The following is a 24,162-nucleotide window of genomic DNA, read 5'->3' as shown; positions in this document are numbered from 1 at the left end:
TGAAAACCCATAAAATGTGTTCTGCCACAAACCAGGAGCTCTCTGCAGACCACCCCCCCTTGCAAATTAAGAGATGGGACCAGCTTTGTTGCTGTGTTTGTAAATTCTTTTGGACTGAGCACTATTAAAAGGATTTATTTTATTTTTACTTTGTGCTCTCCTGCCTGTGTCTGTGCTGATGGGAACCAATGTCTGGCAGTGAGGGCCAGATTCTGTCACAGCTTGGTACAAAACACCTCAGCTCAGTCACAGGAGGTAAATTCAGTCTCAGCTTCAGCATCTCACCAAGAATCCCTCAGAAACATTGCTCATGTCTGTGCATTGTGGTTATTAGGTGCAAGAAATACAGTTTTTAAAACTGTAATTAATCATTTCTCAGTAATCTCTTTTTCTATGCTTTTATGGCATCAATGGGTATGACTGTTTATTATGTCTTACCTATAAAATCTGACCTGTTTTATATACTCTTTATGGAAACAGTGTACAGTCATAAATTAAAAGATGCAACTGTTTTGGATATTTTACTGGTGGTCCTGTATTTTCCTGCCAAAAGTGCAGCTGTTTTAGGTTTCTTGGGATAACATTATAAAAGGCTGTGTGCGTTTTGCAAGTTTATGCTTGGATTGCCAAGCCAGAGGTGGAATGACTCAACCTTCCCAGGAGCAACATGTACCAAGTGAGGAATCCAAACAGCGCCTGGAGCGCCCCTGCGGAGAGCACTCGGTGTTTGTGGGGCTGTGTCTGATGGTCAGGGTGGGAGATGCTCCTTGTGCTGCTCCTGCTGGGCTCTGAGCTGACTGTTTGATGGGCTTTGGTGCACAGCTGGTGGAGAATCTGTCTTGGACGTGTCTCGTGGGGTGCAGGAGCTGTGGGGTGATGAAGCCATCCTGCAGCAGGAGCTCTGTGTGTGGCTGGGGTGGAGCCCTTGGAAGGAGCCAGGGGGAGCCAAGAGTGGCAGTGCCAGCACAGGCAGTGTTTGTGCTTCCATGTCAGCTCCTGCTTCCTAATCAACTCCTGCTTCCATGTCAGCTCCTGCTTCCATGTCAGCTTGTGCTTCCATGTCAGCTCCTGCTTTTATATCAACTCCTGCTTCCATGTTAGCTCCTGCTTCCATGTCAGTTTGTGCTTCCATATCAACTCCTGTTTCAATGTCAACTCCTGCCTCCATGTCAGCTGAAGTTTCCATGTCAACTCCTGCTTCCATATCAGCTCCTGCTTCCATGTCAGCTCCTGCTTCCATGTCAGTGCTCTGGAAGGTTTGGGGTAGAATTAGATGGCTCTGCAATTGGGTGATGATGATTAATTAATGGGGAAGTTTAGAGCCTTCTTTAGCCAAAGTGATGGTGGCCTCCCACAGATCTGATTCCCAGGGTCAGAGGGCTCCAGGCACAGGTAGCTCAAGGAAGCTCAGCCCTAAAGCAGCCAGCACAGTCAGCTTGGAGGAGTGTCTGGCATGAAGTGGCAGAGCTGAACCCCTCCTGGTGGTGTCCTTGTGTTGGCAGGGCCTGTGAGTGGGGCCATGAGCCACCCCAGGGCAGGCACAGAGAACACAAACCCTGGGCGTCCTTAGCCCTGTGCCACCAGGGTGCTGGCTGGGGCAGCCTGGCTGGAGCTGTGTCATTGCTGTAACTCACAGAACGTTTATCCTGCTGTGGGCAGTGGGCAGCTCCATCTCCTTGCTTTCTCCTGAGAGGTTCTCTCAGCCGCGCTGTGCTGTGAACTCGGGGTGTTTGCTGTGTTTCTGTGCTCTGAAATGTCGCTGCTCTCTGCCGCAGGTACCTCACCCACGTTCGGGCCGCCTCCCCGCAGGACCTGGCCGGGGGCTACACGTCCTCGCTGGCCTGTCACCGGGCGCTGCAGGACGCGTTCAGCGGGCTCTTCTGGCACCCCAGCTAGCCCGAGCACACCGGCTGGGACCGGGACACCCCGCGGGGCCGGGAGCGGCCCAGGGCAGCCGAGGCGGGCCGGGATCGGGGCCGCACCCGCTGCCCTGTGCCCCGCTCTGGTGCAAAACCGGCTGCGCTCCAGGGATAAAGGGAAAAACCAAACCCCCCCTGCACCAGAGCTGTGTAAAATGGCAGGAACATTCTTGTGGAGGGGGAAACTCGTTACTCATGTGGCACTGTGCTGAGGGAGGCTGAAGCAATAAGCCACATCTAATGGAAGATGTGAATAACTCTGCTGTGTACGTTTGAGGCTTAAAGAAATACACTTGTAAATTTTTTTTTAAATAAAGCCAGACTTTAATAAAGTTTGTGGTTTTACTCTTATTGCAGGGTTTTATTTGCACAAGTATTTAAATGCCATTTTGATTATAACATTTAGTGTCAATATTCAAGCCTGCATTTTCTTCCCATAAAACTAGTTTTCCCAGTTTAGACAAGTGGGTTTTTCCTCCTGCCAGCTGGATGAGACAAGAAACTCTGGAAATATGCTGACACAGCTCTTGTGTGGGATCCTTCCTCCCTGTGTCACTGGTTCTTACCTTTGCTTGGGAAAAAAGCTTTAGCTCAAGGTCTTTCAGCTGAGGTGCTCTAGAAGCAATCTAAGAAATGCCAGTACATGACAAAGTCACTGAAGTAGTCAAAATTGTGGGGTTCCCTTTTGGGATTTGTTTGTTTTGCTTTTGTATGTTTGCTTTTTCCTGTTTATCTCCATTTGCAACTTTTCTGTCATAAACTCAGGAGTTTCTTTAGGTGGGAACATCCCTCTGGCTTTGGGGATGGTCCCTGCCACCTGATGTGATCCTTTTTGCATTCCTGGCCTGCTCCCTGTGATGGAGCTGTGACCAAGGGCAGGGGGTGGGAGGCTGCTCAGCACAGCCACCCTGGGCCATGTTTTAGAGCTGCTGAGTCCTGCTCTGAGAGTGCACTAGATGGATGTAATTTTTCTATGCTGTAATAAAGAGATGAATGAGATCTATTCCAGACTTGGTGTTTTCTTTTTAAAGAAAATGGGGGAAGATGGCAAAATTTCCATTGCCCTTTGAAATCCCCCTGGTTGTGCCCAGAACAGCTGCTGACAAGGAATGTTCCAGAAGGCAGAGGTAAGATCAGATCTTTCCCTCCTCTATTCTCCTTTCTTTCCTCTCCCAGGCTCACCCAGGCTGGCAAAGATCACCAATGATCTCTTCAGATTCACTCTGTAAAGCCCCAGGTCATGCCCTAATGAATGCAGAACTGCATATGCATATTAATATTCATAATTTCAATACACTCATTAACTTGTGTGTAGCTTGGCTGTTATTTATTATGTCATTTCGTGTACACAGAACTGGCAGCTGCACAGAAAGCTGGAAAATCCCTGGTTATGAGCACAGTGATGTATCTGCTAGACTGGTATCTGAAGTTATGCTGCTGGAATAACACTGGCATTTGGTTCTTCAGGGGAGAAAAAAATTTACCACTTTAAATCCTTCCCTGCCCTGACACTGTAGTGAAAGTCAGAGTTACATATTTTGGCCCAGAAATGGTTTGGGTTGGTGCAGTGGTGCCAAGCCCTGAACTGGGGCTGTGAAGTCACAGGGATCCCAGGGTGGCTGCACCATCCCAGAGTGGTTCAGTCAGTGCCTTACCACTCCAGCAGTGCTGGTGGGGGGCCCTGGAGAACAGGAGCTGCCTTCAGATGTTTGTGGGAAGCGGGAGGCAGCAGCTGGAGAGCAGCAGAGCAGGGACAGAATCCCAGCACAGCCGTGCCTGGGAGGAGAGCATGGGCTGGAGCTGCAGGGCTGAGCAGGAGGCTGGGGCTCAGTGCAGGCCAGGCAGGGCTCAGGATACTCAGGTGAGGCAGGACAGCCTCCCTGGGGATGGATAAATGAGATCCTGCAGGAATGCAGCTCGAGGGCTCAATCCCAACACAGCTGCGCAGCCAAGGGAAGGAAAGGCCGGCACACAGAGCCACCAGCAAAACAAACCCGTGGCCCTCGGTGGTGTTTGGGTGAGAACCAAAAATGCAGCAGGCTCAGGGCTGGGGCCACAGCAGCAGGGCCACGAGGGTGACACACATCTGGTGGCTGGGTGTGAGCTCAGAGCCTGGGCTGGGGGAAAATATCTGAAACAGAGAGGGCGAGCTGAGTGCTCCGGCCAAAGAAACTGTTTGTGGTTGACATTGCCCAACAATAGTTTGGATGGGTAAGAAAAGGAAATCAAAGGCAGAGGCTTTTCAAATCCCCACAGAACACAAGCAGCCAGGCAGAAAGATCATCCAGGGACTGCAGCAGGGGAGCAGGCAGAGGTGGGGAGAGCTGGAGAGGGCAGAGGCACAGAAGCCACGGCAGGACACGGTGTCAGGAGGACAGAACTGTTTTTCAGGTGCTGGTTTCAGCAATGAGAGCATGAACTTCATCTGCAAACATGCAAAAGACATTAAAGTCTTTCTGGCTCTAACCATGGGCAAACACAGAGTCAGGAGTCAACTAATCCCTAACTAAATCTTGGTGTTAAAAAGAATTTTTTACTCAAAACCTCAGGATGTTGGGCTATCAGGCCTTTTTGGTATCTCAGGTTAAGCTTTTGAAAGGTTACCTTGCTTACACAAGAGCTGTTTGTGCATCTGCTAAGCACAACCCAATATTCTGAAAGCAGAACACATCTGTCAGGGAGAATCCAGGGCAGGGGTTGTATCACTCACCTTCCCAGGCCTGACAAGACACAAAAGTCTGTTCTCCCCACAACTTGCACATCATCAAAATGCTGCAGCAGAAAACCACCCCAGGCCCTGCCACTGAGTTAGCACAGGGTGTGAAACAATAGAGAGCAGGCAAGTACCAAAACACGTTTATTATAAGAGAATAAAGCTTTAATTTTTTGTAGTAGCAATTTCAGTCGATCCCACAATGAGAAGAAAAGGTGACTGCAGGAAGCAAGGCCCCCAAAATAAAGCTGCAACTCGATGGGAACACAGCTCTGCTCCTCATAACTCAAGGGGTAAACCAGAGACACCCCAAATATCCCTTACACAAACTAAGGCAGTCACCATAGTCTTCAACTCAGTGCCTTCTCTTCTGAACAATCTTGGCTGGTACAGAGACGTTTTGAGGCTGGTTTTGCTGGAAAAGGTTAGAAAAAGCAAGTTATTTAATGTACATAAACAGACTGACCTACCACAAGCTCTGGTAAGGGATTTAACAGGAAGAGATGAGAGTTAAAATGAGGATTAACAGTCACAAATGAAAACTCTTAGAGCAGTAATGGGGGGTCTTTACTGAAAGCCAAAAAAGACTTTGCAAAAACCTGTATGAAGCTGCATTCTGACCTACATTTCAGTGCAACCTGACAACAGCATAAAAATAAGTGTAATGGCATTAAAACTTTATAAAAACTTCCAGTTCGTGTACCTGCAGATGGGAGCCTCCCTCTGCTCCCTTTGTCATGGATTGCAAAGCCCAAGATCATTGAAACCAACCAGTTTCTTAAATGAACAATTATAAATAAAAAAAACCCCACAAACAACCAAATCCAGCACTGAAGATCTCCAAGGGTGTCTATGTCTCAGTTAAACTCAGTCAGGTACAGAACCTGATTGTGCTGCTGTGGTGACTCCAGAGCTGTGTGAGCATAAGGAGGTCAGAGCTGGGAGCAGTCCCTTGGGAGTGCACTGATCTGGGAAAAACACAGCTCCAGTTGGAAGCACTGAGCTGACAGGGCCGTGTGCTTGGCACCAGATCACAGAGCCACTGGATACCCTGCACTGGAAGGGCCCACAGGGATCACTGGGTGCCCCAACCTGAGGCATGGAGGTCTGGTTTATGGCCTGTGGGGTGATCCTGTCCAGTCCATTTTTCTGGGGAGCTCATGGTGGGATCAGAGGAGCAGGCTGCTGTTAGCACAGCAAGGAAAGCCCTGCAGCTGCTGCACACATGCAGGCCCTCAGTCCTGCTGGCCAGCTCCGTGCTCAGTGCCACAGCCAATGTCACACAGCCACGGGGCTGAGCAGGTGGGAGCAGCACAAGGTGCAGCCTGAAATCCCAATGCTAGTGGGGAGTTTGCTCCTTACCTTCCTCAGGGCAGGGCCTCTTGTAGAGCACATCTGCTGGGAGCTGGAAGCTGAGGCACAGCATCTCCTTGTTGGGTGCCACGTTCCTGACCAGGAAGGTGGAGCAGCGCCCAGCCAAGGAGGTTCCCAGCACAGCTTCTGCCCGCTCCTGGATGTCCCTGGCTGGGTCGCTGTGCTTGGAGAAGCCATAGCAGTGCACAGTGGGGAGGCCGGCAGGGCTGCAGGGCTCCCCCACCAAGAGATGCCTGAAGACATCCAGGAACTCCACAGCCAGGGCTGGCAGATTCATCACGATGTGGAACGCAGTTTGGTGCTCCTCCCCCAGCAGCGGGAGCTCTTTGCTGAGCTCCTCCCTCACTGGCCCCCGCAGGAAGGCCCTGCCGTCCATGTTGAACGCCTTCACCTGGCTGTGCACTTTGTTGAGCCGGCAGTTGTGCAGCAGCCAGGAGTAGGAGTCGGGGTTGAGGTCGTTGGCAAACACCCGGCACCTCCTCTTGGCCGCCGGGATGGCGAAAGGGCCGACGCCGGCAAAGACATCGAACAGAACATCGCCGGCCCTGAGCAGCGCCACGATGCGGCCGTGCTCCGTGGACAGCCGCGGGTTCCAGTACACCTTGGAGAAGTCCAGCTCGTAGGAAATGTTATTTTCTTTGACCTGCAAGTCCAAAACGTTTGTTTAAGCCTCTGTGTTCAAATGCCAGGCAGATTTAAGCATTATCCTAATTAAGAAAATTAAGGTGCCTTGTCAAAGGCTAACATGTACATCAGCATTGTCCTACTGGTGGCATATGTGAATCTTAAACAAACAGATCAGCTAAGGAATCAAATAAACAGATCTTAATTCTTTACCAGATCAACTCATCAGACACAGCCATGTCCCCACTATCAATCCTGATAGCTGGCATTATGCAGGTCTCAATCACCAGGTGGAAATAAAGCAGCAACTTCAAATGACCCTACAAAAATCTGAGGGTTTTCAAGAGCTCTGTGGCTGGCTGACAGCTCCTTTATTGAAAGCAGAGCTTGGAAAGAAGCCTCAAGCCCTCCTTTGTGAAGTGCACACAGTAAATAAGTGTCTGAGAATGACAGGCCCAAGAATAGGAACCGTCAGCCAAAGTCAAAGCCACTGGGAGCCAGTTCTGCAGCTTGAAAAATGCTGTATTTCATCTCCCAAGGTGACAGAGTCTGCAGGCTGATCCAAACCCAGGCTCTGGGATGACCACTGTCTCAAGCACAGACCTGAAAAGGAACAGTATTCATTCAGATGAGAATGGGATGCAAGACAATACTCTCTTTGCACCAGCATGTGGAATTGTGATTCCAAAGTAACTTGGGATCCAGATCTCACACTGTTTGCTTTGCCAGCAAGAAACAAAGTGAAGTGTCTGAAGTGTCTGCACTCCTGGATGCAGCTCCATGCTGTGCCAGGTGTGTGGTGACACCATCTGCAGCACATTCCATTGTCACTGCTGCCTTGACAATCCAGTGGCCTTCTCTCTGCGTGAACAGGATGTTCCACCAAGCTATTCAACTTTTATTTGGTAATCTCATTTTTTCTCCTTTGAAAGCATAAAGCTGCTAACAGATAAAATATTTTTGTGGAAGCAGTGGCCAAGTTTCCATGTACAGACAAGAAGCCCTATGTGAAGAAGACTTGGCAGTCACACAGTGATTGCACCTGATAGATGTCAGAGCAGAGGAGACAGGAGGTTTGTCTTGCTGCTGACAGGAGAGAAAAAAGGCAAAGGCAACAAAGGCAAAATGTTGCCTAAGTTGCAAAGTTGGTGAGATAGAAATTTCTGTACCAGCCACTGTACAAGGCTTGGTGAAATCAGGAAACTGGATTTTCTTAGCTCAAATCCACATCACTAAATCTAGGCTGTGAACTGGAAGAACACATGCCTTCCTGATCCCTGTGGCTGAGTTTGCCCTGGGCAGAGCAGGACAAAGGCATGCAGCAGAAACAGCCAAGCCTCAGGCTCAGGCAGGTGTCAGGAAGGGCACTGTGCACAGGAATGGTCCCAGCAGCATCCCTGCATCACACCTCTCCAGAAGATTCCTTTGGGTTTTGTTTTAGCACATGAAATTGAAAACAGCAGGGGAAAGGCCTGTACCTTGGTCACCAGGTTGCTCTCTCCAGCAAGCACTTCCATTTCAAAGTTCCTGTATGTGCTGTCAATAATGTTGGTTTTATTTACTACACAGGTGACTCCTGGATTCTTGTCCATTATCACCTGGCCTGAAAGAGAGGGTGGGAGATAATTATGGTTAAGGGACTAGGACCTTTCAATGTTTTACAACAGCCACAACAAAGCTGCTGTTTACAGCTAAATTAACAGAAGTAGGTGTGTGCTGGAACAATGACTCAGGGCTGCAGCTGTGCCCTGTCCAAGGCACACACTTCAGCACAGGGCAGTGAGAGCACCACACTGTGAGAGCTGTGCCCCCCAGCACAGCAACTTTTTAACAATACACAAATGGCACAAACACCTTGCAGAGAGGAGCTGCTGCACCTACCAATGAGGTGTCTGTAGGGCAGCTGGTGGTTCCTGAGGTTCAGGTGAGCAATGTGGCCCACACGGCTGAAGCCAGAGGTGACCTCCTGGCCCTGGGGAAGGATGGCCCTCAGGATCTCCTCCGACTTGAAATTCTCATAGCTCAGCTCCAGCTGGTGCTTGCACACCTCAGCAGGGACACTGAGCTCCCTCAGGGCCTGCTGCTCTGACTCCCCTAATGAGAAATCTGGCACTTGATGAGGATCCAGGATAACAAATCTGCTGTCCTCATCCTCTGGGTCCTCCACCACGCGCTTGAGGCCGGGGCGCTTCAGTACCGATTGTTTCAGGGACTTCAGCACTCTGTGCACAATTTCCTTCCTGACTTTAAGAGCTGGAACAACCAGAGTCCTTTTGAAAGCCTCTCTGTTGAGCACTGTCATCCCACGCACTCCAGGATGTGGCAGATACAGTTCTGGATTAGTTTTATCCTCCACGGTTTCGGGCATTGTGAACAAAGTGTTTTTTTGAACTACTACAAAGAGCCCAGGTATTGTGCCAGAATGTTGTGCCAATAGCATCCAAACTGCTGGAAATGATGGATTTGATGCAGCTGTTCTAAAATGATTAGTTTTCAGTAGTCTGGCACAGTATCCCAATCTCCACAAAGTCCTAGAAGAGAAATTATTCATTTTATAGACATTATGTAATCATTCCATTTAAAAGGCTGCAAATCACATGGATTTGCTGTTCTCTTAAACCAGAATTTCCATCTGTACCAAACAATCCACAATAGTTTAGTAAAGCTCTTTATTATGAAATATATGCTGCAAATTTGTTATTTTGCAAATGTACTTTCAGACTCAAATGTTAACTGACTTCAAGCAGTGAGATAATCCCCTCCTGCCAAAACACAATGACCTCTCTTTGTTCTAATAAATGTGATTTTAATCTCAGTAAGCCAAATGGAAATATTTCTACTGTCTTGATCCTACTCCTGTTGGATCCCTCCTGTGTCTGGTAAAATTCATTACCAAGCAGTGGTTGCTAGAAAACAGTTATTAGCAACAGTGGTCATGGTAACTCTTGGGTGATTTCTGCCTGCCATGCCCCAGTGTAAGAGGTTCCATGCTCTGTAAGAGCTTTGCTCCATGAGGTGTGTCACAGACACCTTCTATGAAAATCAATTCCTTAGGATTTTTCCTCCTGAGAAGCTGAGTGGCCTCAAGAACAAAATGTCAACAATGATTATCTGCTGCTGTGGAATGCAACAGGTGCATCTGTGATTGGTCTCATGTCGTTGTTTCTAATTAATGGCCAATCACAGTCAGCTGGCTTGGACTCTCTGTCTGAGCCACAAGCCTTTGTTATTCATTCTTTCTTTTTCTATTCTTAGCTGGCCTTCTGATGAAATCCTTTCTTCTATTCTTTTAGTATAGTTTTAATATAATGTATATAATAAAATAATAAATCAGCCTTCTGAAAAATGGAGTCAGATTCTCCTCTCTTCCCTCATCCTTGGACCCCTGTGAACACGGTCACAAGGTGCATGCCAGAAAGGTCATTCATTAAATGCAATGTCCACCATAAGGTCCAGAGGAGCACCAGGAATGTCTGTTCCTGCCACTGAGCCCTAATTAATCCACGGGATGGAAACTGGAAAAGTGGCTTCACACTGCTCTAAATGGTTTCCTCCACTAGAGACAGACCAAAAGGGCCAAATTCCCTGCCTTGGCACTGGCTGCTCCAAGGTAGGAGCCAATGGTTTAAGTGGTGCTGGAGGCTGGCGTTCCTCCTGATTTTTTTATAAGCTTGTTTTCAGAGAGAGACTCTGCAGGGAAATTGGTTCTCCTGCGTGCCTCCCTCAGCGCTGCCCCTCTCCAAGGTAACACCAGGCTGTGTTGCTCTGTCCTTCACAAACCTCCCGTGCCAAACCCTGCCCAGGCTGCTCCTGCTCCCATCCCGGCCTGCCCCAATCCCGGCTCCGCTCCGTGCATCCCCCAGGCCGCCCCTTTCCCTGAGCCAGGCTTTTGGCAGAACACAGCTCCTGAAAGGCACACGGCATTGCTCACCCTGTGCACAGGAGAAATCCCTTATCCAGAGCCCTCAGCATCCCCCTGCTTCTCCTGGGGGTGCTGTGGGTCTCAGAATCAGAGAATCGAATCGGCTGGAAAAGATCTCCGGGATAATCGAGCACCCACCCCCATGGCACGGGGTGCCTCGCCCCATCTTTCCTTAAACACCTCCAGGACAGTGACTCCCCCGCTTTGCCGGACATCGTTCCAATGTCTGATCACCTTTTCTGTGACCAAATTCTTTCTAATGTCCACACTAAGCCTTCCCTGGCGCAACCTGGGGCCATGGCCTCTCATCCTGCCGCTTCTCGGTATTGGATTAAACCCACAGGACAGAGGCGCCCACAACATTGGATCTGGCTGGAGGCCACTGCCGCCACCTTCCCAAGGCACCCCTGGAGAGACACCGTCCCTTCCCTCAGCACACGATCCGCGATTATCCCTTTCTCCCCGGTTATCCCGCTCTCCCCTCAGGGAATTGTCTCCCCCCGCCACCCCCGCCCTCACCTCATGCCGGGGCCCGCGCGCCGCGCGCGCGCGTCATCGCCGCTGCGCCGGGCTGGGCGGGGCTCAGCAGTGGCCACGCCCACCATTCCCCGCCCCTCCATGCCCCCTCAGCGTGAGGGGCGGGGCCAGGAATGACCACGCCCACAATACCACGCCTCTCTATGTTCCCTCAGCGGGGCGGGCACGGCTCCGCCCCTCACTTGTGGCCACGCCCACCTTACGGCCACGCCCGCGGTTGGCCCCGCCCCCGGCGCTCCCCTCAGAGGCGCTCGGCGGGCGCGGGGGGCGATGGCGGCGCCGCCGCCCTGGGGGTCCGGGCGGGTCCGGCCCTTGCTCGCCCGTGGCTGGTACCTGTCCGCCCGCGAGCGGCAGGAGGAGGACGGCGAGGAGGAGGAGGAGGAGGAGGAGCGGGAGACCGCCCCGCTGCTGCCGCCGCCGCCGGGCAGCGTGCGTGTGAGGGGCGGCGGGAGGGAGCGCCCTGAGGGGGCTGCGCCGGGCGCTGAGGGGAGGCTCGGGCAGCGCGGGTTCAAAGGGCGGCGGGACGGGGCAGTGAGGGGCGGTGACAGCACCGGGGACGGGAGAATCACCTGGAGGAGGGGGGGATCAGCCTCTGCTCCCATGGCTGCTCCTGATCCCTTCGCTTCCCTGCCTGCTGAGCGCTGGGAGCGCTGCCTGGGCCCTGCTGGGGCACGCAGGGACAGCCGGATCCCAGCCCTGAATCCTGCCCTGCTCGTTCTGCGCTCTGCCCCCGCTGTGCTCCCAGGCTCTCTGTGGGCGTCTTGGGATGCTCACGGCATCGTGTGCGCGAGGATCTGCGTCGTGTCAGAATGAGAAGTGAGATTTTAGATTGGAGAAGGAGAAGTTGACTGTTGCCTCCTTCTCCCTTGAATTTCATTTTAGGAAAGAACAAAAGATTTCTTTCACTAATTGTGCTTTTTGTTTTTCTGTCTTTTTCACAGAGTTCTTCAAGTCATGGTTCTTCCTTTGCTTTCTCAGTGTTTAACTTAATGAATGCAATCATGGGCAGTGGGATACTTGGCTTATCCTATGCCATGGCCAACACAGGGATCATGGGGTTTAGGTAAGTTTTCAGTTTTTACATATACTCACTTCTAAACTCCCATTGTAGGTTTGAATTAAAGAAAAAAAAATACTGAGACTCCTGTGCAAATCTGAGGAAGAAATAAATAGCTTGTGCCTTTCAGAATTGTTGATTAAGATCTTCCCCTTTTTGATTTAGTCATTCAGATCTGACCTAATATAAGTCCTACCCAGATGTTGCATTAAATTGCCACAGGGTGGCAATTTCTTGGCCATTACTCCTGATAGATTGGTATTTTTCTTTCAAAAATCTGGTTTCCTTTAGCTCCAGGAGTGGGCCTTGTGGAATAGGATGGATATGTGGCTGAAAACTCTGAATGAACCCTTGCTTTTGTTTGCACTTTTGCTGACCTGTGGGTAATGGGGCCAAAGCCACTGGAATTGTCACTTTATCCATTTCCTAAGCATTGGTGTCTCTTCACTGGGGGTTGTGTGTTTGTGTTTATGTGCACACTCAGACTCCCATGGTTCTGGCCATCCTGTAATCCAACATCAGGGCAACTTGGCAAGTATTGGGAAGATCAGAAACCATGTGAACCATAGTCAGCAGATAAAAGCCATAAAATGAGGAAATCCTGTAGCTTAGTTCTTGCAAGAGTAGCATTCTTAAAGCTCGAAAGTTCATTGTACTGTAAAAGTGCTTAATTGTGAATGTTTTGTGGTTTTTAGTATCTTGCTGCTGATTGTTGCCAGCCTTGCTTCTTACTCTGTGTTTCTCCTGCTCAGTATGTGCACTCAGACTGGTAAGTGCAGAGCATTTATCTGACAGTGAGCTCTGAAACATTTCCTCAGTTTTATCACAGAGACATGACCCACTATAAAGATTGCAGTTAACAGGGGTGTCTGATTGACTGACCTTGAAATATTTAATGTTTTAACAATTAATATCTGCCATTTAAAACCAGGATTTTGAGTCTTTTTATGCAAAGCCAATGCCAAACTGACTGGTTTCTGATTTAAATTTTCTTCCAAATGCCTCTCTTATCTTTCCAGAGGGATCCTGTATTTCTGCAGCAAAATTATTTTGGTGCTGGCTGAACCTCACTACTTCAGTGAATGATTAAGAGCAATAAAATAGCAGCTTTTCATTCTCCTAGGAGTAGTGCATATATTTTAATCCATGGTTTGAAATGGATACCATTCAGTTTTTTCAATCATATTGGATTATCATTATTCTTGTGGTGCTTTATAGATGCAGCTTAAGGAGCATTTGTGATGCTGAATGAGAAGTCATGGTTCAGCCCTTGGGAACTGCACTGCTTTGAGACAGCTCAATCAATTCATTCTAAAACCTGCAGTCAGATCTGCTCCTGTTTCAATTCCTGCTTCTTTTAATTGCTGCTGGAACAACTGAGTCTTTCCTTGACTTCTGCTACACAAAGATCATGTTACAGCAGGAAGTTTCCCTGCTTATTGTTTCCCTCTCATCTGTTTTCCTCTCTTTTCAAAGGTGGTGGGAGAAAGCTGCTGCCTCTTTCCTCCTTGCCTTTGTTTTCTTTAGCTGCCTTTGGTCTCTCAGATGATTTCTTCCTCATTCTTCTCAGATCTGCTGCTCCTGTCCCCACCTGTTGAGGGATCTTCTTCATCCATTTTTAAAAATCACCCCTCAGAGGTAGGGTTGTTTTATGCTTGGTATTGTTGGCTGCTTGATGATTTGGGATTAAGGGTTTGGTAATTTTTGTCTCCTTTTGGAGTGCTGCTTATTAGAAAGGAATCAGAGCCTGAAAAACAAAGCCAGATAGGTACATGAGAAGCAAAAAAAAAGGGGAGATTCAGGTAATTTTAATGGCCTATTAAACCTCTTATTTCAGGCTGAAAAGTTCTGTATTTTAGGGACATTAAGTGGCATTAAGCTGTTGTCTAGTAAAAAAAAAGAGATTCTTTCAAAATAATTATGATTAGGGGGAGAACTAATGATTTCAGTAAGAAGAATTTGGATGTTCTGAACTCAGTGGCCTGATAAGAATGAAGGGTTTCACTCCTCAGTTCTTGTCCAAAGGCAGCAGTTCACCTCAATAAAACATTTCTGAAATGCATGCAGCTGAAGAATTCCTCTACTCTGAAACTAATAATTAATTATCACCTAATGCTGGCACCAGAACTATGTCTGGATAACTTTGCTGGATTTATCACCTTTTGTGTTTTAATTTTTTTTAAATAAGATTTGAGATCATATTTTCTATCATTCCTGTCAGCTATTGAAGTAATTAAATGCTAGACAGCATTCCAAGTTTTTCCTTCGAACACTGTATTTAAAAAGTGGGAAATTCAACCTTTGTACCTTGACAAAGTAAAATCTCTATACGTGTTTGATTCCAAAGCACTTAATTAAACTTTTTCTTAAAAAAAATCTATATTAATTTGTAAACAGTATTGGAGTATTAAACTTAATCCACGTGAAAAAATTGGAAGGAAATTTCAGTATTTTTATATTTAAAACAAGCTAGAAAAAATTAAAAGGTGATGAAGAGAAACAGTTGAAAGTATTTGTAAACTATTATTTAGGAAAGAAGTAACTATAAAACACCTTCTGAAAAGAAAGCACTAATTCCATTTCAAACAGAGGCCAGGATTTATCAAGCACAGGTATTTTAGTTGCAGTTCAAAAACAAAGAAGTACCTTCAGTTACTCATTTATATTGGTCTGGACTTTGACAAAATCAAGTGATTTGTGTAGACCAAAAGGCTTAGCAAAAAAAATATTGCCAAGTGTTGAGTTGAGATTAGTTTAGTCAGTCAGTGTTTGTCCTGTGTTAATTCAGTGTGACCTGTGTTGTTCTGGGCTGATAAGGGCTGAGATTACTCTGTAGAGCAGAGGAATTGGGAATTTCAGTGGGATGCACTTTGAAGTTTTGTGGCTGTTTTGTACTTTTCATTTTAGGAGTCAATCACAAATATTGCTGGTACTGCACTGGCCCCTTCACATTTAAAGGGATAATTTCTATGGAGTGTTAATGAATGATAAAAAATAAGCTAATCAGGTAGAACTTACTTATCTTTATATAAATTGCCCTAAATATTTTGTTCCCTATATTATTGAAATTACAGAAGTAATGTGATCAAGTAATAGGGCTTCCAGTGTTTACAGGACTACAGAAAATACTCTAAGGTTTCATATTGCTCTTTTGGAATTGTGTGGAAAATTTTGTTCTCTTTGCTCATAACTCCTCATACATGTGTATTTATTTGCCATGTATATTTATATTTATTTATTTATATTTATTGCCATGTGGTAAAAACAACTTGCTCTTGCTCTTAAATATGTTTACTATTTTTCTGATTTTTTTAATGGCTACCTAAAATGCTTTTTTTTTAGTAGTTTAGTAGTGATTAGCTACTTGATAAATGGAAATTAGGAAAAACACAGGGTAAAATCTAGTAAGACATATTTTTGTTGAATTCTATTTGTTAGAGACAGTTCCAGGTTTATGCTGAACAGACTGGCTCACTGACAGAGTAACAATGAGAGGCTTTAATCTGAGTTCCTTCTCTCTGAGAAGGGATTGTTCTCAGTTATAACAGAAGTGAGCAGCAGCTAAAACCCAGCAAAATTACCCAGGAAACCACAGGCTGTTTTCATGTAATTATGTAACTGGGGTGCAGGTAAGGGCAGGATTTTTGTTCTGCTTTGGGTTTTCTTTTGGGTTTTTTTAATAATAGGTCTCAACCAAAGAAAGTGTTTACCTTCAGCTTTCTTAATAGATAGGGCCTAGTTCTTAAAAGCTGGAAAGATGGTAATATTTATATTTGTAGAATGATGAAAATTTATCTTCTGTTGTCATCCTAATTTAAAAAAAACTGCCCTTTTGAGATATAAAATACAAAAATATCTTTAGAATATCTAATTGCTAACGCTAATTTCATAATTCTTCATCCACAAAGAAAATCTTTGGGAGAAGGTAATTAATGTACTATTAATGTATTCATTCAGTATTTAAATACTGAAACTGCAAATACCAAATTGAGTTGCTGAAGAGTCTCTGAATGTTTGAAATAAAGCTATATTTAGTAGCAGGAGTACAGGTGAATATAAAAGCTATTTTGTAAGTAGAAAATGCTATGAAATGTTCTTTGGATCCTGAATTTTGTTAATTTTAAAAGGACCAAAAATAGAGCTTTCAGTCCTTTCAAGTTAGAAAAATTTTAGCTGTTTGCTTTTTTTCCCTTACCAACAGCTGTCACTTCTTATGAAGACCTTGGCCTTTTTGCATTTGGATCAACTGGAAGGGTGAGTATTCATTTTTACCTGTTTTTCTTCTTGGTCTCATATGCGAATACTCTTTGCATAATAAAGAACTATAAATAAAATTAACAGTATATTACTTACACCATAGTATGCTGAAAAATCCATGACAGCCTGAAGCTTTTCACTTGGTTTCATTTTGTGTGTCTGCTCTGTGGAAGCCAAACCTGAGTTAAATTTACACTCCTGAAATGCAGGAGTTTGTGCTGCTGTGCTGTCAGAGTGCTCACTTTTAGCTGTCTGTACAAATTGCTCACTTGTTGCTCAAGTTCAGGTTTGATCCAGTCCTGCCTCTGCTGTGGAAGTGTTCGGAGACAGGGCAGTGGTGGATTTGCTGTTGGTGTTGCAGCCTTTCATAAGGGATGGCTTCTCATGTCATTCCCACTATAGGAACAGCTGAGAGTACCTATAATGTTTGTTACTTGTTTCCTTTGTTTAATAAGCTCTTCACTTGAATATTTCTTACTTGTTTTGTTTCATAATTATAAAAACCCACAAAACCCCCAAAAAACCAAAGCAACCAAAGCCACCATCAAACATAACCATTTCTGATACAAGATTAATCAAAGTGTTAACTATTATTTTAACTCATTATTTTAAATATTAACTATTATTTTTAGTAGTGTGTTCTGAATCTGTCTTTCCCAGTAGTGATGTTACTGCCTGTGAATACAGCACATTTAATATGAATTTGTTAATTTGTGAATTCTGTGCTCTGTGTTCCAGTTATACCTTCCTGAAAACAGGATTTTTACCCCACGAGTGTGATTTTAATGTTTTTCTGAAACAGTGCAAACTTTTAAAAATGAGTTTGCCTTAACAGGCTAGAGACTGCTGTCTTTTATCCAGATGTCAGTGAGGATTTAGCCTGAGCTATCAGGTGTTTGTAAGGCTTCCATTAGCATTAATAAGCAGATGAGTGTAGCCTGAGGATCAATATTTATTGATCAAATTAACAAGTGATCAACCTCCAGAGATAATAAACCTTGACAATAGCAAGGAATAAGTTATTTTTTACAGGAGCTGTTCTGTACACATTAACCATGAGCCATGACTTGAAAAAGCCATAGAAATGTAGAGCTTAAGAAGAAACTAAAATTTAACTTTGCTCTGAACACACATAAACCATTCTTGGCAGATGCTTGTCTAATCTGTTATTTAAAAGCTGAAGTGAAGGAGATTTCACAGCTTCACATCATACTCAATGTGTGTATTTTCTTTTTAAATTCTTCTTAATACACTGTTCCATTATTTACAGTTTAGGTAATCCATGCTGAAAATGATCTGGCCTTTTATTTTCAGTGTGCATGGAGAGCACTGGAATATTTCTGTGTTGGGAAGCTGTTCTTTTGAGAAAATAATCAAAGTTCACCAGGCTTTCCTGGTGAACTGATGTTTTCTGGAACAGTTTTGAAACATCTTTGATATTTATACACTTTTCTTAAAAGCTGTTTGCTTTGCTGCTTTTGAGTGTATTATCTCAGACTGTTTTCTCTTTGCAATCCAGTAGCTAAGTCCTGTATTTGAGATCTGCTTCCTGAATGCCTTGCTTTTAACTGATCTTGTTGATTTTTGGGCTTTTCTACTTCACCACAGCCATTCTGAATTCTCATCTGTCCCTGAACAGTTCTCACTTCAGGCAGGCACAGATGACTTTTTTGTTTTGTTTGTTTTTCTCTGCAGCAGTGCTGAGTTCTCCCTCACACCCAGGGGATGGTGCTGCCAGGCCAGTGCAGAACCTTGCTTTCACTGGCAGCTTGGTTTGAGTAAACCACTGGTTAACTACTCTTGAGCTAGAGCAGTAACTCAACCTGCTGATTTCCTTTCAAATGTATTTTTCTCAGTTTTGTAAGAATGGAAATATTCTGCTGCTGGAAGATTGCTGATTCTCCCTTTCCAAAGGTGTGAACTATTTGTTTCCATCTATGGCAAATTCCAAGATATCTTTTTTTTTTTTTCTTCCTTTCCTTGGTGAGTTTTGAACTGATTTTGAATTAATTTAAAATCTGAAATGATTTTTTTCAAAAAGCCAAATTTGTGCTTCTTCTCATTACTGTAGCTTAATTTTTTTCCAAGCTGATTTAATGGCAGTGCTCATTTAGGAAATGTCCTATATCAAGAAGTGCAGTGGGCAGAAAGAAAACTGAAGCTCATGATCATGGTAATTTAGAGCTAAACTCAAAAGAAAACAGTGGAAAAACTTTATAGCCACTTTTTTTGTTTCAGTTGGAAATGAATTTTGTTGGATTCAGAGAAGTTTTTTAATAGCCTGTGATCATTTTTGCTTCCATATCAGTCCAGTATGAATAACCACAAGTGCTAAGGAAAACAGTATCTGGTTTACAAGTTTAAAAACCAATGACATTCCTGACAGTCAGAAATATTCAGGAATAAGGAAGTACTGTACAAATCTCTGCTGTCTGTCTTCTCAGAGATAAATGATAATTTTCATTTGTGTTCACCTGATAGCAGTTAGAATGCACTTATGTTTTCAGTGATTTAAAAACCCTCTCTTGTGCACAACAGGCTTCACTGTATGATTAGCTTTGTCTCAGAATAAAAATGTGATATTTTCAGGAAGGATTTTTGTTCCCATGCTCATTTTAGATTGTGCTGGTTTCCATGTGTTAAACTCCTCACTAAGGAGAAGATTCCCTTCCTTTCAGGACTTGTTATCACTGCTACATCTGGTGTGTTTAAGATAATGCACATGTGGTTTATGCCTGCTCTAGACATGTGATTTTAGTTATCCTTCTTACCCTTTCTAAAGAAATCCATTTTTTTATAGGTCCTTGTTGCAACTACAATAATTATCCAGAATATTGGAGGTAAGAGACTTCATATGCTCAGTATTAAATCTGTGACAGGCTTCAAAGCTCCACCAGCACTAAAGGCAATAATTAAAGTGTTTTTAAGAAGCTGATTAAAAGGGCAGAAAATGAAGGGAAAGGCTTTGGTGATGGTGCTGAGAGAAGGGCTATGGTTGTGGGGGAATTTTGGGGGTTGGGTTCTGTGCCTGGTGCTGCACCCCAGGGTGTGGAGCCCATCCCAGTGAGCTGCCCTGCTCCTGGAGGGGAGCTCAGGCTGCAGCCTCTCCTCCCTGCCCTGCTGTGCATTTGCATCTGGAGCTGCATTGATCAGATCATGGGCTTTGGGTTTTGCTGTTGGAACCTGCTTGTGCCTTTCAGTGATTTGTGCAGCAAGTGGATGTTTACTTAGCCATGATGTTTCACATGTTTTGCATTAATGGCAGCTTTCTTTTTTTAGCTCAATATCTTGTTTTTTTTGGGGAGTTTATCTCCCTGACTTGCATCATGTGGGCTGTCCCCTTCCCCTGTTGGTTATTTTGTCTTCCTTGGTACATGGCATAATAAAACACACACTCCCTGCTTTTGTACTTGAACTCTTCCTCAGGTTTGCTCACATATTTCACAGTCACTAAGTATTTAGAAATGATTTTTCTGAAAGTAGAACAGTTTGAAGTCTAAAAGAACAGTTTTATTTTTTCTTTTGTTGTAAATGTTTTGGATGCTTTCTTTTAAAGGAGGGAATTATCTAATTTAAAAGCTCCCTCCTCTCTTCCCTACCACCATGGGATACCCATGTTCACATACATCAACAGAAGGAAACAGCATTCCAGTGCTCTTCTTTCCTTTAGGATTACCTGCCAAGTCCAGATAATTCAATGATTGCTGGTTTTGTCACTGTCTAAGCACCTAGAACTAGAGAAGGTAACTGTGTTTTCATTATAAACTTGGAATATTTTCTTATACTAAAAGTTCCAGTATAATGAAATGGCTATAAAAACCCAAGCATTAATTTTAGGCAGGAGTGACCATAGCAATTCCAAGATTAAGGACTATTTATTCATACAGCTTTTAGAGGATGTTCTGTAGCAATGAACAAATCTTTTCATTTCCTTTCCTGTTTGAGTGCACCTCTGAATAAACAATACAAGAGAAGGAGGGATACACAGAGCAGGTCCTGGAGATTCTGGGATCGTGAACAAGACTGTTGTCAAAGGAAATACAACTCTCATTTCTTCCTGATCACTACAAAACTTTTTCTGTGCCATTTTAATAAAATTCAGCTCAGTAACTCTGGATGCTGCAGTCCCAGTCCCCCATGTCAGGACCAGCTCTGAAGGTGACTGTGCTGCAGGCTGACAGGCTCCTAAAAAAATCAAATATGAAAAGTTCTCTTCACTTCTCTCCCAGCTTTGACTCCTGAAGAGCTGCATGGAAAGAATAGAATTTTTCTTGTCTTTTTGGTCCTTCTGCAGATTTTACATGGCAGAACTGTGGAGTGTAGTTTGTCCCTTGCTGGCATTAAGTGTAAAACCTGGGCTCTGCCTGTCCTGCTGGTTTGCTGTGCTCCCCTCTTTCTGTTTGTCTGTCTGGCTGAAGGAACCAGGAGCCCCGTTGGGCAGACATCCAGACTCTGTCAACATCTTTGATTTCAGAGCAAAGCTAAAAATAAAATTGTTTTGTTGTTACCTCTGCCATCATCAGCCCTGGGTGCATTGCATCACACAGTATCTCATTTCAGAAGTGATTAGAGAGCATGAGATAATGAAAGATGCCTTGTGATTAAGCAACATTACCAGGGTTATTGTCACTATCTGCATCTTGTCTGGGCTTTTTTTAAAGTTTGTTCTGATCCCTTCTAAAAATAGCCTGAGTGCAGAAGTGATTTATATTCATTTGTGGTGGAGAAAGCACTTTAGTAATAATTTTAATAGTTATGCTTTCCAATTTGTCATCTTTGTGTGTTTTTAAAAGAAAGCTTAATGTGTAAATTTGAATTTGACATTCTAATTGCATACACTCAGGGAGTTGTGTAGATAGGGGAATTGATTTTTTCTATTACCAGGATACCCAAGGGAAAAAATCCCATTTTTGTACAGCTGCAGGACAGCATGATTGGTCAAATTAAGGTTCAGATTTTCAAACACATTGTTTGGAATTTTAACATGCATCTCTGACATGAGTATTCAACTTTTCCTGCAGATTTTTAATTGTCCCTTGGAAGGCATTTAATTAATCCATGTAACACAAATCAAATCTATGAAAGTACCAAGATTAACTAAGGATGCACCAGGATATGAGTTGACTTTTCAATATCCAAATGTAAATTAGAATAATTTTAATACCTTAACTAAAAAGAGTATAAAATATGAGCTTAGAGTGACTAAACTTGGAGAACATTTGCCTTGCTTTCCTTACAATGAGTATGTTCTTGTAAATAGGTATTTGTTAATGAGGGAAAACAAAAGGTTGAATGGGATGGCCAGTGCTACTAATTTTTACATTCCATTTCTCAGTTTTTTGAGAGATGATCCTTTAATGTAATCAGTGCCATGAACTGCCTTGTTCCTGACAGGGCTGCTTGGTGTGTGGGTGCAGAGAGCCCATGGAACAGGGAAATGTCAAACTGCACTTCCCAGGCTGCTCAGGTTTGTTCATCTGCTCCTCCCAACCCTTTCCTGTCCCATCTCCTCTGCAGTGATCTTCCTGTGGCCATTCCTCACCTGCTCTGAAGAGAATCTTGAAGGCTCCCAGATGGTGTCAGGTGCCCTCAGAGAAGGGACAGAGCCCTTGAGGAATTGCAGGCACCCAGGGAAGGAGGGAGGCTGCTGGAAATGCTCAGTTCCACAGCTCTGCTGCTCCAGGAGCTGCTGGAGCTGGATGCATTCCCTGCTATTGTTCAGTGGTGTTGTGCTTCTAGGAAGTGATGGATGAGGCACAGTGGGCCAGAGCTGTGCTGCCAATCACACAGCCCTTCCCTCTCCCCACCAAGGAAGTTTGGGAGATTCCCAGGTGCAGGGGAGGAAGGAGAACAGCAATTTCTCCTTCTAGAATTCTCCTTTCTGTGGATGGGACTGAAAAGAATGACAGTCCACAGCCACCAACCCAAGAGAAAATCTTTAAACCTCCTAAAGCATGTGTAATAAAGTTAGAGAAGGGCTGATTTTTAGCAAGGCTGGTGGAAAAATGGAGACAAACACAATAAAGTATTGCACAAGAGCAGCTCTCAGCCCGTTGTACAAATGGCAGCTGCCATTGCACAAATGCCAGCTCTGAGCTTAGCAGGAAGCATGTGGAGTTGTGCAGCGTGCTTCCCAGCCTGGGGCTGCCCTCAGCTGAAGGTCACTGCTGCTGAGGTGTGGCTGGGGGCTGTGATCACACAGACATCACTCCAGACTGCTGAGAATGGGAGTTTAATCATTTAAAATTTATTAACAGTGGGATGTTGTGCTGCAGCACCACCATGTAGCTTAGGTGGTCTTTGCAATATGTATTTTATTCAACTTCTTCAGATAACCTGCCTTGGCTTGTGCCATTGCAGTCATTCTTTGGAACTAAACTTTCCAGACAGCTCTCTTACTTTTACAAAGAATTATTTGTTTTCTTACAAAAATACAGTTTAATTCAGTGTAATTTCTACAACTGGTGCTTTTCGATTTTTTGTTTCCACGTGACCTCAAAGGTACACACTTATCTTCTTTGTGAGAATCAGTGATGAGGAAAAAACCTCAAATTCTGTGTCCCTGGAGGGATTTTTATCCCCAGCACTGCCTCAATGCTGCAGGCAGTGACTGGGAGTGACAGGATTTGTTGCAGTGGGTGTTGCTGCTCTGTAGATTGTTAATACAGCCAAGGTGACAGGCAGCACACAGAGCCCCTGCTGTGACTGTAAGACACCCTAAATAAGTATTTACAGTCGCGTGCTTGGTATTTTTCAAGCTTCCCGGAATCAGTGGAGAGGCGCAGCCGCGGTGCAAAGAAGAAATTTCAGAGGCAGCACCACCCTCTGCTGGCCTGGGCTGCCCTCCCGGGAGCGCTGCCTCGGGAGCCTCCAGCTTCTCCTGCCGCCTTCCGCATCCCCTCCCTTTGTTTTTCGGAGCTAAACAGTGAAATATTTCATTTAGCTCCCCCCATGGAAATATATATAAATATATATAATCGTGCTTTCTGTGAGTGCCTGCTTAGAGGTGCTGTGCAGAGACTAAAAAACCCCTATTTTTATCAAGCTAAGTGGGCATTTCTTAATTGCAAATTCTTTTTTTTTCTTCCCTTGCCCCTAGTTGGTCCATTCTGCAGTTTACTTCTAAACGTGTTTGCAAAATTTTTTTCCAACTTAAATAAAGCAAATATTTTTTCAGGCTGAGGGGGCAGATGGGAATAACCTTTGTGTAATCAGTGAGAACAATACTCCAGAAACTTTGAAAATGAATGAACGGTGCAAATCATGGAGGAATAAAATAAAATACAGTTTTTTCATGCTGAGACCTGCATCCTTAATGCCTTAAGAAATTACTGAGCTTCCTTTAAGTATGGTAAATCTAATTCTGTTTTCAAACAAACTCAAATGTTTGTTTTCACAGCACGCTTTACTTTTGACCTGAAAGCCTAATTATCCTGACTGATTCAAAGTGAGGATTTCCAGTGCAGAGCTGCCTTAATTAAGGGCAGGTTTGTCAGCTCCTGTACTAATTTAACAATTGATGACCCATGCTCCTGTGTTTTCCTATTGCAGTGAATGGAAGGTTTGATATTGTGAAAAATACTGTTTGCTTTAAATAATAGAAAAAAAAATACAGAAATATCAGCCTGCAGCTGAATGGAATGGAATATGTGATGAGCTATGTAGGAAACTTTTCTGTTCTTTTAGCCTAAATGTACACTTATAACTAAGGAAGTTTTACCAAAATAAATCTGCTGCCTGTGTGTTCCATGTACAATAA

The 24,162-nt window shown here is 44.6% G+C and overlaps 3 protein-coding genes across 5 annotated transcripts in view; 2 read left to right on the top strand and 1 right to left on the bottom strand.

Annotated features, from left to right (window-relative positions):
* Positions 1–2,922, top strand: part of MNAT1 (MNAT1 component of CDK activating kinase) — a 119,994-nt gene extending 117,072 nt beyond the window's left edge. The window contains exon 8 of the mRNA XM_074543957.1: positions 1,776–2,922. Within this exon, the coding sequence (XP_074400058.1) occupies positions 1,776–1,896 (121 nt within the window). The 3' untranslated portion in view covers positions 1,897–2,922. The remainder of the gene's footprint in view (positions 1–1,775) is intronic.
* Positions 2,404–11,207, bottom strand: TRMT5 (tRNA methyltransferase 5). Of its 2 annotated transcripts, none has more exons than XM_005491635.4 (5): positions 11,072–11,207; positions 8,512–9,161; positions 8,109–8,233; positions 5,995–6,649; positions 2,404–5,047 (listed from the first exon to the last, which is right to left on the bottom strand). In XM_005491635.4, the coding sequence occupies exons 1-5, from the start codon at positions 11,170–11,172 to the stop codon at positions 4,983–4,985; spliced, it is 1,596 nt and encodes a 531-aa protein (XP_005491692.2). In that variant the 5' UTR covers positions 11,173–11,207; the 3' UTR covers positions 2,404–4,982. The 2 variants fall into 2 exon arrangements, with proteins under 2 accessions (XP_005491692.2, XP_026652006.2); XM_026796205.2 differs by lacking the exon at positions 11,072–11,207 and adding an exon at positions 10,562–11,015.
* A 76-nt stretch (positions 11,208–11,283) lies between these two features.
* The window catches only part of SLC38A6 (solute carrier family 38 member 6), a 37,491-nt gene continuing 24,612 nt past the window's right edge, over positions 11,284–24,162 (top strand). The window contains exons 1-5 of one of the 2 annotated variants that reach the window (XM_005491656.4): positions 11,284–11,518; positions 12,031–12,152; positions 12,842–12,915; positions 16,348–16,400; positions 19,204–19,243. In XM_005491656.4, coding sequence (XP_005491713.2) covers positions 11,360–11,518; positions 12,031–12,152; positions 12,842–12,915; positions 16,348–16,400; positions 19,204–19,243 — 448 coding nt within the window. In that variant the 5' untranslated portion in view covers positions 11,284–11,359. Of the gene's footprint in view, positions 11,519–11,641; positions 11,906–12,030; positions 12,153–12,841; positions 12,916–16,347; positions 16,401–19,203; positions 19,244–24,162 lie in introns of those variants that run through there. The other variant, XM_026796206.2, reaches the window with a different exon arrangement.

This window comes from Zonotrichia albicollis, chromosome 6 (assembly GCF_047830755.1).
Source record: "Zonotrichia albicollis isolate bZonAlb1 chromosome 6, bZonAlb1.hap1, whole genome shotgun sequence".
In the NCBI taxonomy this organism is placed as follows: Eukaryota; Metazoa; Chordata; class Aves; order Passeriformes; family Passerellidae; genus Zonotrichia; species Zonotrichia albicollis.
Note: the sequence above shows the minus strand (reverse complement) of the source record. Positions and strands in the feature narration are given on the sequence as shown.

Coding starts and splice junctions, on each gene's coding strand:
- TRMT5 (XM_026796205.2), bottom strand. CDS start 10,767: ATGTCCGGCAAAGCGGGGGAGTCACTGTCCTGGAGGTGTTTAAGGAAA. Junction 6,650..8,108: donor AGAGCAACCTGGTGACCAAG/GTACAGGCCTTT, acceptor TTGGACTTGCAG/GTCAAAGAAAATAACATTTC. Junction 5,048..5,994: donor GAGGCCCTGCCCTGAGGAAG/GTAAGGAGCAAA, acceptor AACCTTTTCCAG/CAAAACCAGCCTCAAAACGT.